The sequence below is a fragment of the Dipodomys ordii genome, unplaced genomic scaffold (assembly GCF_000151885.1).
Source record: "Dipodomys ordii isolate 6190 unplaced genomic scaffold, Dord_2.0 Scaffold105, whole genome shotgun sequence".
In the NCBI taxonomy this organism is placed as follows: domain Eukaryota; kingdom Metazoa; phylum Chordata; class Mammalia; order Rodentia; family Heteromyidae; genus Dipodomys; species Dipodomys ordii.
This window is the reverse complement of record NW_012267321.1, coordinates 3,285,914-3,299,006: the sequence shown is the minus strand read 5'-3', so window position 1 is coordinate 3,299,006 and position 13,093 is coordinate 3,285,914. Positions and strand designations below refer to the sequence as shown.

General features: G+C 52.7%; 1 protein-coding gene across 1 annotated transcript in view; it reads right to left on the bottom strand.

The window, feature by feature from the left end:
• Positions 1–591: 591 nt before the first annotated feature.
• Dprx (divergent-paired related homeobox) overlaps positions 592–13,093 on the bottom strand; it is a 15,702-nt gene continuing 3,200 nt past the window's right edge. The window contains exons 3-4 of the mRNA XM_013027635.1: positions 3,625–3,706; positions 592–762 (exon numbers count right to left, since the gene is read on the bottom strand). Of these exons, the coding sequence (XP_012883089.1) occupies positions 592–762; positions 3,625–3,706 (253 nt within the window). The remainder of the gene's footprint in view (positions 763–3,624; positions 3,707–13,093) is intronic.

Here is a 13,093-nt window from a genome sequence, read left to right as displayed (position 1 = left end):
GGCTTGAGTGGGGTGGGGGTGTGTGAATGGGACATGAACTAAACCTTTGCCGAAGCTGGGGCTGGAGGGGGGAGGGTGGAGAGGGATCTTCCGCCTTGTTGCTGCTTTCCACAGCCGGTGACACACAAAATGGAAGCACTTTCCACGCAGACTCAGACAAGTGCCTTCATTTTGAGCAACCACCAGTTGGGCTTGCCACAGGTTCGTCCTAAATGCCTGGAAATCCAATAACCACTTTGAGACAGCCCCCACCCACCAAGGACCAGGAGCCAAGGAACGGCAAGCTCGGGCGCCTGTTATACCCCAAGTGCAGCCCACAGGACGGCAGCCTGAAGCTCATTCAGACCAAGGCACCCCAAGCTGTGACCGCACCCAACCCCGAGCCCGCAGGGCCCCGCGTGGCCGGCTTGGACCACCTTTTTCCTGGCTGCAGCTCGGAACCCACCGGCGACCCTCAAATGTCGTAGCACTTTCTACCTTGATTACAGAAGAGCGCTGCCACATTTGAGTGTCCCAAGGGGCAGTGGCAGGGCGGGGGATCCCGTCCACAAGGGGGGCCCAGGTTACCAGATTGTCGGCCCCGTCCAGATTCTAACCAGACGCCGTGCACGTGGTCGCGTCGCACTTGCCCAGATCGGTGGCACTCAAAAAGTAGCGGCACTTTTTTTTATTACCGGAGAGAAAAAAGTGCCCCCACAGTTTGAGTGCCACAGGTCGGGAGAGTCCACGGTAGGTTGGAGGACGCCAACTCCGATCTTCTACCTGGAAGATAAACACATTGTCAAGATGCAAGGCCCAGGGACTTCAGCCACGTGGGGAACTCCTAGGGCCCAAGGTGGGAGGCAGAAGCAGGAGGACCGGTGGGTAGTGGCAGAGTTCTGGCCAGTGAGGCATGGAAAGCCAGAGGCGAGAGACTTGGGGGTAAAGGGAAGGAAAGCATCGACCCACCAGGGGAGAAAAACCAAGCAGAGGCAGGAAAGGGAGAAAAGCAGGGCGATCGCGGGGCATACTCACGACTTGAAGTCAGGAAGCGCAGACCGAGAGCTGCAGCAGGCTTCGGGCGCCCGCCTTTATATAGGCCCAGGGTCCAGGCCTGGGGGGCTGGGAGGGCTGCAGGCCACACCCCCCACCCCCCGGTCCCGCCCCAAGGCCCGCCCCGCCCCACATCACCTGAACCTGCTGCCAGATCACCTTGAAGAGATTTAAAAAAAAAAAAACCTCCTCCCCCACCCATTAACTACAACATTTATTTATTTCCCAGTTACAAGCTTATTTCTTTAACCACCTCCTCCTCAGAAATACTCTGAAATCTGCAGTTCGGGACCCCGGAGGGATTAGTTCCACAACTTATGGGGTTTACTTAGGAATGCAACCAATTAGAAAATTAAAAAGAAAAACCTCATAACGAAAATCACACACACCTGAAAAGAGAAGAATCTGAGGCCGGAAAAGGAGTGAAAACTGAGATGTTGAAGGGAAATCTAAGGAAGTCCGTCTGAGTTGGGCGTCTGAATAGGCAGTCCAGACCGGGGCCCCTAGGACTGGGCCCCTGCGGCTTCTGCCTATAATCCCAGCTACTCAAGAGGCTGAGGTTTCAAACATGGCGGCTCCCCGCCAGCAGGGGCAGGCAAATCCGTGAGTCCCCTCTTTATCTCCAGGGAACCGCCACAAAGCCAGAAGCGGAGCTGTGGTGCAAGCCTTGAGGGAAACTGAAGGGACAGCTAGCTCACAGCCTATGAGTTCAAACCCCCTATGTACCAGCACAAAAAGAAAGAAAGAAAGAAAGAAAGAAAGGACATTGTGTGGGCCCTCTGGGATGCTGGCAAATGGCGGGGTTCCCTCTCCCCCTAGCAGTGCAGGAAACAGATGCTGCTCAGGTCTCTTCCTCCACGTGTGAAGAGACCAGGGCAGATGGCACTTGGGAGGCTGAAAAGAGGGGATCTGGAGTTAGAGGCCAACCAACCTCAGCCTCATTTTGTCATGCAGAATGTCTTCCCAGGCCACGTGAAGCCTGGAAACCATGTCTGACCTTCTCTCCCCTTGTAGTCCCAGGCTCTGGGAAATGGTTGTCTACAGAGCAGGTAAATCTCCAGAGCACCCCGACTCTCCTAAGGACTGTGGCCCTTGGACTCCCGAAGTCGGGATAAAACCGTAATGACTGGAAGCACCCCAAAATGAGCAGAATTAAAAGACAGAGTCTCGCTTGGGTTAAGGTTGCTGGAGGACATTTTAGTTTCTCCTCAGCTCCCCTCCCCTCTGCTCCAGCGCGGCTCTGCTCTGCCACGAGGTGACTGGAGCGCCGCCACCTCCCCCCCCCCCATCCCAGCAGCTGGGGCCAGCTGACTTAGTTATTCTAGAGATGTAAGCAAGATTAGAGCTGAGTATTACCACTCCATAATTTTTATTTCTTTTATTATTGATTAGGTGTGTGTGAGTTCTAGGGCTTGAACTCAAGGCCTGGCACTATCTCTTGAGCTTTTCTGCTCAAAGCTGAGGCTCTACAGCTTAAGCCACAGGCTCCACTCTTGGCTTTTTTTGGCGGTTCATGAGAGAGTTGAGAGTCTCAGAGCTTTCCTTTCCCTGAGATTACAGGAGTAAACCACTTATCCCTCAAGGCACAATCTGCCTTGAGGTTGCCTTCATCAAACCTCATTTCCCCTCATTGATCCTGCCTCATTTTCCCCTAAAATGACTCAGTTCCATCATCTTACAAGAAGTAGTGACATGAATATCTCCAATATTGGCTTGAAGTTGACTTTTTGAGTTTTCCAACAGCATGCCTCATGTGCTCTCCGGCTTCCCTGCCATTGTTAAAATACTGTACACCTCCTCACTCACATTCCACATTTCTCCTAGCTGCTCCTAGGTCACAGCCCAAGAAAGCTGGCCGGCAGATGGTCAGGGTGGCACAATTGCCCGTGGATGGCACGCGTGTACGCTGTGCTAAATGACAAACACATTTTCTAAAGCACATTCCCACGTGAAGCCTTCCTTTCTTGCCTTTGCTTTGCGGGGGGGGGTGAGGTTTTGGGTGTTTTTTTTTTTTTTTGAATACCGAGTGAAGTAATTGGAAATTCCAGACGACTGAGGACATCAAGGTGGGCTGGGATGGGGCTCTGGCGTTAATTGCTCCGGAAGCCGGAATTTTCTTCCTGCTGAACCGGGCTGCTCCGGTTTGCAGTTGTTATTGTGATGGAAATCAGTGTGAGCTCAGACTCACGTGCGCACAGTACCCATTCCCCAGCCCCAGCGGCCTGCTGGGTCAAAAATACTAGCTACGGTTTCTCTGGAAAGAGCTGCCCAGGTCCAGCACGGAGGCTGAAACCTGAGGATCATGGTTCAAAGCCAGCATGGGTAGGCAAGTCCTGGAGAGAGTTATCCCCACCAGAAAACCAGAAGTGGAGCTGTGGCTCAAAGTGGTAGAGCTCTTGCCTAGAGTGAAAGCGCTTAGGACAGTACCCAGGCCCTGAGTTCAAGTCCCAACACCAACAGAAAAAACTCCGCAGAGTTCTGGAAACCTCCCCTCGCTCCTGGCAGAGTTGTTCTCCCATCACCCCTGTGGGGAGAAGCCATCCTTTGGGCCAGAAAATGGAGGCATAGGCGTGGCCATTTTCCCGGACATACCGAAGGCCAGCCGGCAGGGGTAGGAGTTGCCCGCAGCCCCAGGGACACAGTGACCTCCAGGCCCTCCTGAGATTTTTCTTGCCTGGTTAAAGGGAACAGGAATAAGATCACCCCATCATCCCAACCATTCTGGGCTGAGATCTGAGGCTCAAGCTTCCAAGCTAGCCCAGGCAGGGAAGTCTGTGAGACTTTATCTCCAATAAACCAGCAAGAAGCTAGAAGTGAAGCTGTGGTTCAAGTGGTAGAGTGCTAGCCTTGAGTGAAAAACAAAAAACAAAGACAAGAAAACAAGGGAGAGGCCCGGGATCAACACAATCACAATAAAATAAATAGATAGAAGGGGGCTGGCCTGCCTGGAGGAGAGACCGAAGCGGCTGGGCTCTGAGATCCCGGCCTGCCAATGCTACCGCGAGAGACGCGGTGTCCAAAAACAAACCGAAGACCATGTCAGAGCTGCAGGAGAGGCTCAGGGGCACTGCTGGGTGCTGCCCGCAAGTTCAAATCCCAGTAACTCAGAAAACCCCCCCACCATTTTCCCCTATGTAATTAATCTGTGTGTGAGTTACAATGGTATTCATACACAGAGATGGTAGGAGAGACAGACATTGTTGGCAGGAAGGTACAGGGCATGTGTGTGTGTGTGCACACACACACATGCACACATGCCAACAGCTCCATTTTGGGGGTTTGGGTGGTGAGTCTCACGGACTTTGCTGCCTGCATTGATTTCTAACCCTGATCCTTAGGTCTCACCTTCATGAGTAGCTGGGATTACAGGCATGAACAACTCTGCATTTCAGTATTATTCATCAGATGGGTTCTTTCTCTCCTCCCTCTCCTCCCAAACACTGCCATAGCTACAATAAAATTCTTTAGGAATCTGTCTCTCTCCTTTCCCCAAGGTTTTGAACACAGGGCCTGGGCTCGCTGGCTTCCCTCCAGCGCCCTGGGTGTCTTTTTGTTTCTCCTTTGCTGGGATTGCAGGCGTGTGAGTCGCAGCCTGGAGATGGGGGAGAATCGGCCTCACTTGGTGTGAGGAGCTCGGCAGGCTCCCTTCGGCGCCACCGTCTCCAGCTTCTGCCATCCTGCCCAAGGGTCCATTTCATTTTTTCTCCCAGCTGGGGCAGCCCTAATTTCTTTCTTTTTTGAGGTGGGAGTTTGTTTTTGGGGAGTGGAGTGAGGGAAGGAAGCGGGTCCCCAGCAGGAGCTCGGCCGCCGCCAGGGGAACGGGCTTTTCAGATGTAAATTGCCGGGCCCAGCTCAAGGTCACCCTGGGGGGAGGGGTGGGGGAAGGGTGGGGGGGGAAGGGGACCGTCCCCATTGTCAGACCTCAGGAAGCTCAGATAAGATTTCTCCAGGATTCTTCCTGGTGTTTAAATGTTGTCACATTAAAATAACTTGAGTCAGCCCAGCGCCTGTGGCTCTTTTCTGTAATCCTGGCTACTCTGGAGACTGAGATTTGAGGATGTTGGTTCAAAGCCAGCCTGGGTGGGAAAGTGCTGGAGACTCTAATCTCCAATAAACTACTCTGAAAAAGGCAGAAGTGGTGCATTAAGAAGTTCAGGGATGGGGCCCTGGCCTGGAGTTCAAGCCTTGCAACTGATAATAAATAAATTAATTAATTCAAAGAGTTGTGTTTGGTGGTCACACCTGAGATTCCAGGAACTGAAAGGGTACAGGTCTTCCAAGTTCTAGGTCAGCCTGGCTAACTACAGAGACCCTAATGCAAAAAAGAAAAAAATATCCATAAAAAGCTGCTGGTGAGCTGGGAAGGTGGCTCAGTGGTAGAGTGCTTGCCTTGCATGCATGAGGCCCTGGGTTCGTTTCCTCAGCACCACATAAGCAGGAAAAAAAAGCTGGAAGTGGTACTGTGGCTCAAGTAGTAGCATGCTAGCCTTGAGCTGAAGAGCTGAGGGACAGCGCCCAGGCCCAGAGTTCAGGCCCCATAACCAGAACCCCCCCCCAAAAAAAAAGCTGCCTGTCATGTGCTTGTGCACAAGAGGCCAAGCCTCTGCAGGACCCAGTACAGACAGAAAGCTCTAGAAGGACACTGGGAGCTTGCAGCACACACACACACACACACACACACACACACACACACACACACACACACACACACACACAGAGCAGAGGGGCCCCCAAGTCCTGTCTGGCGTCTTAGAGACGCAGCGATTAACATGGGGACATGGTCACGTCTGTTTAGTATTTCGCAGGCCAGCACAGGCCCCTACCTTGGTGAAATTTGATTTTTTTTGATGGGGAGGAAGCTGTACTTTAGCTTTTTCACTCAAGGTGAGCACTCTACCACTTGAGCCACAGTGCCACTTCTGGTTTTCCTGTGGTTCACTGGAGATGAGAGTCTCACAGACTTTGTTGCCTGGGCTGGCTTCGAACATTGATCCTCTGAGCTGGGCCTAATAAGTAGTTGGGATAACAGGCGGGAGCCAATGTACCAAGCCCTAGGTTCAATTTATGGTTTACTGTAACCGATCCATGCCCCAGATTGCTGTGGCTGAGTCAGCGCCCACTGCCCCGCCCCTATGCACCCCAGGTCCTTGAGGACAAGGTGTGAGTCAGGGCTCCAGGGCTCCAGGCCAGGCTGCAAAATTTGTGGAATGATGAGTTCTGGTCTTGGGGAAGAACCCGAGGGGGAAGCTGGAGGAGGATTGCCACGAGGTTGGGTTGTTTGTGACTCACTCATTCCTAAGACTCCAGTCCCCAAGCCCCTGGCCTCATGTTACAAGCCTGATCAGCACCCAGGTGTTCGGGTGGGGGTTACTTCCTGTGAGACTGCAGATTCACCTACACTGCCTCCTTATAGTTCCTAGCCCAGGCCAAGTAAGTGAGAGTCTATGTGTGTGTGTGTGCACGTGTGCAAGCATGCTCTAAGAAAACACAGAAGACACACACTGATGTGCTAATTACACACACCTACTTTAAGGTAACTTTTTAAAAAAATCAGTCATGGGGCTTGAACTCAGGGCTTAGGCACTGGCCTTAAGCCTCTTTGTGTGCAAGCCTGGCATTCTCCCACTTCTTGAACTGCAGCTCCACTTTTGATTTCAGCCTCCAGAGTAGCTAGGATTACTGGTGTGGTCCCTGAGCACACCAGCTGCTACTTAAAGATAATTAAAAAAAATATATACCAGTTTTTGGTCTTTTTGTTTTTGTCAGGTGTAGGGCTTGAACTCAGGGCCTGGGCACTGTCCCTGAGTTTGTTTGCTCAAAGCAAGCACTCTGCCACTTTGAACTACATGTCCACTTTCAGTTTTCTGGTGGTTAATTGGAGATAAAAGTTTCATGCACTTTCCTGCCCAGGCTGGCTTCAAACTGTGATCCTCAGATCTTGCCTCCTGAGTAGGTAAGATGATAGGCATGAGCCACAGCCCCCAGCTCTACTGAAGAGTTTAGTGGACAAGTAAGTTTAAAAGTCATTGATGCAGCTGGGGACCTGTGGTTCATGCCTGTCACCCCAGCTACTTGGGGGCCTGAGCTCTGGGGATTGTGGTTCAAAGCCAGCCCAGAGAAGGAAAGGCTATGAGAGTCAGGCTCACTTGGTCTGCATAAAACAAACAAACAAAAAATGGAGACACAGCAAACAAACTTGGAAATCTGGGATCCGGTATTTTACTTCGTGGAAATTCCTGAAGGGAGAAAAGAAGCCAACACATAAACCACAGCATTTTCTAAATTTCTGTCCTCTTCCTCCCTGGCGGGCCAGTGTCCTCCAGCCATGGGGAGGCGGAAGGGGGGGGTACATGACCACCTGGGCTGGGAGCACCATGATGCAACCCCAAGTATTTACCCAAAAGCCCTCAGTGCTTTATGGACCCATTTTGTAAGACAAAGGAAGCTGAGAGGTAAGGAGACACAAAGAACAAGGAGGCCCCGGGGGCCTGTACCCATTCCCGTCATCTTTGCTGCTGAGATCTGAGGATCGCAGTTCAAAGCCAGACCAGGCAGTGAGACTCTGGAAGTGGAGCTGTGGCTCAAACGGTAGTAGAGCGCCAGCCTTGGGCAAAAGAGCTCAAAGACAGCGACCAGGCCCTGAACTCGGGCCCCAAGGGCGAGGGGCCGTGTCAGGCAATGGGTAAGATCCAGCCCGGCTTTGAACCTTCGGCTTGGTTCTGGACGCTCTGCGTCTCCCCTGCAGGCCGGGGTGGGGAGCGGCTGCTGGGTAAGCAGAGATGGATGGGGTCCCAGAGAGCGGCGCCCCCAACTCCTGGCCACTAGGACCTCTCTGAGCTTCCATGTGGACAGAGTCAGAGCACCAGGGCCGGGTGGGGCCTGGCCCCGCCCCACTCGGCACCAGGCGCCCCAACAGCCCCAAGCTGCCCAGGGTCTCCAGGCCGGACGGTGTCCAAAGCCAGCAGGGGCAAGGTGCTGCGTCCTGGAGGCGTTGGGCTTGGGACTTGGGGCCTGAGGCCTGCTGGGCGGCCACCCTGTGTCTGGAAACACGTGGCCTGAGACGGGCCCCAAGGCGGGAACCAGGCGCCCCCACTCCAGATGCGGGCCGCGGACCGGAAGTCGCTGTCCCCTGCGTGGTCCCACCCCATGTCTCCTTTGGGCAACTTGTCAAATGGTGATTGGTCTGTTTGAATCGATACAGACCCAACGGGTTGGCTGGTGGTCACTAGGGGGGCGGGGCCCTTCCCCTGGGCAGGACCAGGCGGGGGGCAAGATGGCTAGTTCCTCCATAACCAAACCAGGTTTGAAAGTTACCTAGGGGTGCAGCTCATGGGAATTAGCCCTGTGTGTCAGTTGGCCTGGCTAGTGAGGCCCTGTGCCCACCCCTCCACACACCACCACCACTGGTCACAGCCAGTACACACAGGCACTTGGGAATTCCTGGCAGCTTCCCACACTCCAACCCCAGTCCTGGGACTTGAACTCAGGGCCTGGGCCCTTAACCACTTCAGCCACAGCACCTTTTCTCCGCTATTGATGTGGTACTGAGGAATGGAACCCAGGGCTTCACACATGTTAGGTGAACACCCAATGCCTGAGCCACCTTCCCAGCCCCTTCCTCAGTTTTGACTGAAGGAGACTGGTTATGTGAAGGGGCCTGGCCAGTGCTCATCCTTGTTTAAACTCAATTCACCTACGGGCCACTAGGCAAGCCTAGCACCCTCATGCCCCCCCTAATCCTATACTTAATGTAATACTAAATATTGTGACCAACCCCCCCCCAAACACAGTGAGGGCCCGAGTTCCTCTTGTCATATTTAATCATGTGCTCCTGGTTACTTTTCCCAGTACCATTTTAGAGAGGGCTCCTCCATTTTGTACCGGCTCCTTACCCAGATACCAGAAAGACACTGAAAAGCAGGCTGAATGAGGAATCCACATGATTTTATTACAGAACAATGACATGAGTAAGAAATGAGCGCTTAGGTAGGGGAACTGTAATCTCAGTCCAGCTCCTCCCGCAAACCAACATGGAGTACACCAGGCCAGCCTGCCCGCCAGACCTGCACTTTCCCACTACACCAGGCTCCAGGGGCCCCATCAGGGGAAGAAATAGCTGCTTTTTCTCACGGGCGACCCTCAAAAAGGAAGCACTTCCTCCATTCCTACAACAGAAAGCACTTCCCACTTGAGGGGCCCACAGTGAGAAGGGGGGGGGGGAAAGGACGTGCGGGAACCGCTCTTCTAGAAGTTTCCAGTCAACAGCACGATGGTTGTCAAGGAATGTCTTTGATGATTGGACTCGGGTTGTGAGGCCCAAGCTTTAGGGTGCTTTCCAGATTCACAAAGCACCCCCCAGCTTGAAATCACACTCAGAGTTAACCTTGATCCCACGCAGAAGTCCTGAGGGGGTAATCCCAAAGGCTGGGAGACCCAGGCATACGGCCTTAAACAGGGAACAGAGCTCAGATTAGATTGTTTGAAGCCCTCAGCCTGGCCTTTCTTCTGGTAGAAAAGCACCAAATAAAGTAAATACACTAAAACTGATAAGATTAGGGCATAACACAAATGACTAAGATGGCCAGGCACTCTGGCCGCCTGTCATCCCGGCAGTAGGCTGTGAGGATTAGCGGGAGGCCATCATGGCTGAACCAGTGAGCACAAACACAAATATACTCACCTGTGACTCCTGTGGAAAGGGGGGGGTTGTAGACCCTCCCAGCCTCTATGTGGCCTCGGTTACCCCTAAATGCAGCCCTCTGCCTGCACGCCCGCAGGTCTGTGTCCAGCCGAAGACATTCAACTATGGCAGCACTTTCTGGATGGACCAGGAGAAAGTGCCCCCAAAGTTGAGAGTCCCCGACTGACAGCCGTTGATGGGTCGCCGGGCCGAGACACCAGACTTCATCTTCACGGAGGAGCAGGGGCAGTAACGTGAGCGCCAAGAGGGTCTACCCCTCCCAGCTCTCTGTATCATGCCTGTAAAATCCCAGCTACTCAGGAGACTGATATCTGAGGACTGCAGTTCAAAGCCAGCCTGCGCAGGAAAGCATGGGCGAGGCACCAAAGAGCTGCTATGTGGAGCTGTGGCTCAAGTGGTAGAGCCCCAGCCTTCGGTGCTCAGGACCTGAGTTCAAGCCCCGGGATTTGAACATACTCACCCACAAAATAAAACACACTCTGATACCAGACTTCGGGCCGGGCTGGGTGTTGTCCTGATGCGGGAAGCTGACCTCGTGGACCTGTGGCTGGGGCAGACAAAGCACGTGGGTAGGGGGTGTAGCTCAGCTAAGCCAGGCTCAAAGGGCAAGAGCTCAGATAACAAGAGGGCCTGGTGCGCGCCTCTCTGGGGGAGTATTGGAGAGCTGAGAAAAGGGAAAAGCAAATCCAAGGAGAGGCCAAGGGGTAGAAGGAGGCAAAGACTCACCTAGGATCCTTAGGTCGTCCTCCAGGGCAGGCGGAAAGGACCTAACTGCGGCTTCTGTCCGTCTTTTATACACCCAGGGCTGCTCGGGCTGCTCACCCTGAGTGGAGGAGGGCTGGACACACCCCCCTCCCTGCCCTCCAGCCACCGCTGTCTCTTTCCGGGAATTGGATTTTGGAGGAGAGGTAGAGTCCCTGAGTCCCATCCCGTACCTGATGACTTTGCCATCCAGGCTGATGGGTGGGGGTTGGGGACACCAATCCATGTATAGCTCCAAAGGGAGCTGGGAGTGGTAGGGGAAAGCCATAGTCCCAGCTACCTGGGACGGCTGGAGCTGGGGGATCAAGTGAGTCTGAGACCCCAAGACGGGCTTGGACAACATCGACCTTCATCTCAAAACATAACACCGTAGAGTTAAGCTGGATATGGTAGCACATGCCTAGAATCCCGGCACTCAGGGGCAAACAAAAAGAAGAAGAGGGTGAATATGACCCAAATATGTCCAGGTGTAAAAAATGGAGCAATGAAGTTTGTTGAAAATTTTTTGTTGGTGGTGGTCGTGTGGCTTAAACTCAGCCTGGGTACTGGCCTGGAACTTTGTCACTCAAGGGTACTCTACCACTTGAGACATAGACCCACTTCTGGCTTTTTTTTTGGGGGGGGGTGCTAAATTGGTTAAGAAGAGTCTCATAGAGTTTTCTGCCTGGGCTGGCTTCCAGCCGTGATCCTCAGATTTCAGCCTCCTGAGTAGCTAGGTGATAGGCATGAGCTACCGGCGCCCTGCTGTTGAGATTGGTTTTAAGGGAGAGGCTGGTGAGTCTCATGTGTGCTGTGTATAAAGGATGCATCATAATGGAACCCCCCCCTTGTGAAATGAATGGATGGTTATTTCAAATGTGGTAAAGCCACTCTGAGCCCCCAACAAACAAAACAAGAATAAGACAAGATCAAGAGTTCCTGGCGGCCTGGGGTGCTGGTATAGTGATTTGTCACCCAAAGTTCTGCTTTTTCTTCTCCTTTTTCTTCTTTTTTGTCAGCTGTCAGTCTTAAATTCAGGTTCCGGGCCCTGTCCCTTACCTTTTTCACTCAAGGGTGGCGCTCTACCTCTTAAGCCGAAGCTCCACTTCTGGCTTTTTTTTTTTTTTTTTGAGCCTCAGAGTTTCCTGCCTGGGCTGGTTGTGAATTTCAATCCTCATATTTCAGCTTCTTGAATATCTGGGATTACAGGCATGAGCCACATTCTCCTGGCTATTTGTACAGTCTTTAAGCTTCTCTTTGAAAGAAAAACAAATGTTTTGGGCGCCGGGATTCATTTAGGGAAATGAACAGCTCAGTCCAAGAATGAGCATTTGAGCCCAGTCTAGGCTACAACCGGGAGATCTTGTGTCGGAAGACAAAAACAAACAAAAGAAAAAAACCCAAATCCTGAATGGATTACGGCAGACACTAACAGGTCTACAGAGTTGGGAACAAAGAAAACAGTACAGTTTTCTGTCCCTGCCAGGGCCACACAGGAGAGAGAATAACATAGATAGAAGAGGATTTCCCACCCAAGAGTTCTTGTGCAGGTTTTAGAAAGATAAGAAATACAGGCCTTACCCAGACCCGGAGGCTGACCTGCAGTAAGTTCTAGAACCTGTCTGTGGGGGGAGATTAATCTGCTTCCTCACTGGGCTTCATTCCACCCAATTCTGGCTGCCCAGGGGCTGCTCTCCCACCCAGCCAGAGATGAAAACATGGGGGGAAACTGTGATATGGAGGACTGAAGGGCTGTTGCTCAGCTAAGCAGGACTTAGAGGCTGGGAGAAAGATGTGCTTGCCTCCCTGCCATTTATCCTAGCTATGTGGGGAGCTCGGTGGTAGACTGACCGAGTGGGAGAAAGAACATAAAGAAGGAAAAAGACACAACTTGAAGGGCAGAGAAATACTGGCCTGGTGCTGGTGGCTCAGGCCTGTCCTCCTAGCTACTCAGGAGCCTGAGATCTGAGGATCACGGTTCAAGGCCTACCCAGGCAGAAAAGTCCCTGTGAGAGACTTATCTCCAATGAACCACTCAAAAATTGGCTGTGGCTCAAGTGGTAGAGCGATAGCCTTGAGCAAAAGAGCTCAGGGACAGTGCCCAGGCCCTGAGTACAAGCCGACAAAAGGAAAAGAAAAAAGAAAAGAAATCCAGGCAGCTGCAGAGAGGAGGGCTGTGGAATGGCGCTGCTGCGGTCCCCTCAGAAGAGGGTCCAGCAGCCCGGATGGATGGGCAGAGGGCATGCAGCTGGATTGGAGGCATTGCCTCTGTGTGGAGCTCCGGGTTTGATGAGCTTCTTAACATCGTGGCCACTGTGTCAATTAAGATTGGACGAAGAAGACTTTTAGATTTAGGGACAATCTGAAAAGTGGATTAGGAGCTGGGCGCTGGTGGCTCACGCCTGTCAGCCTAGCTACTCAGGAGGCTGAGATCTTAGGATCAGGGTTCAAAGCCAGCCTAAGCAGGAAAGTCCATGAAACGCTTAATCTCCAATAAACCACTCAGAAAGCTGGAAGTGGCGCTGTGGCTCAAGTGGTAGAGCGCTTGCCTTGAGCTGAAGAGCTGAGGGACATTGCCTAAGCCCAGAGCTCAAGACCCATGACCGACAAAAAAAAAAA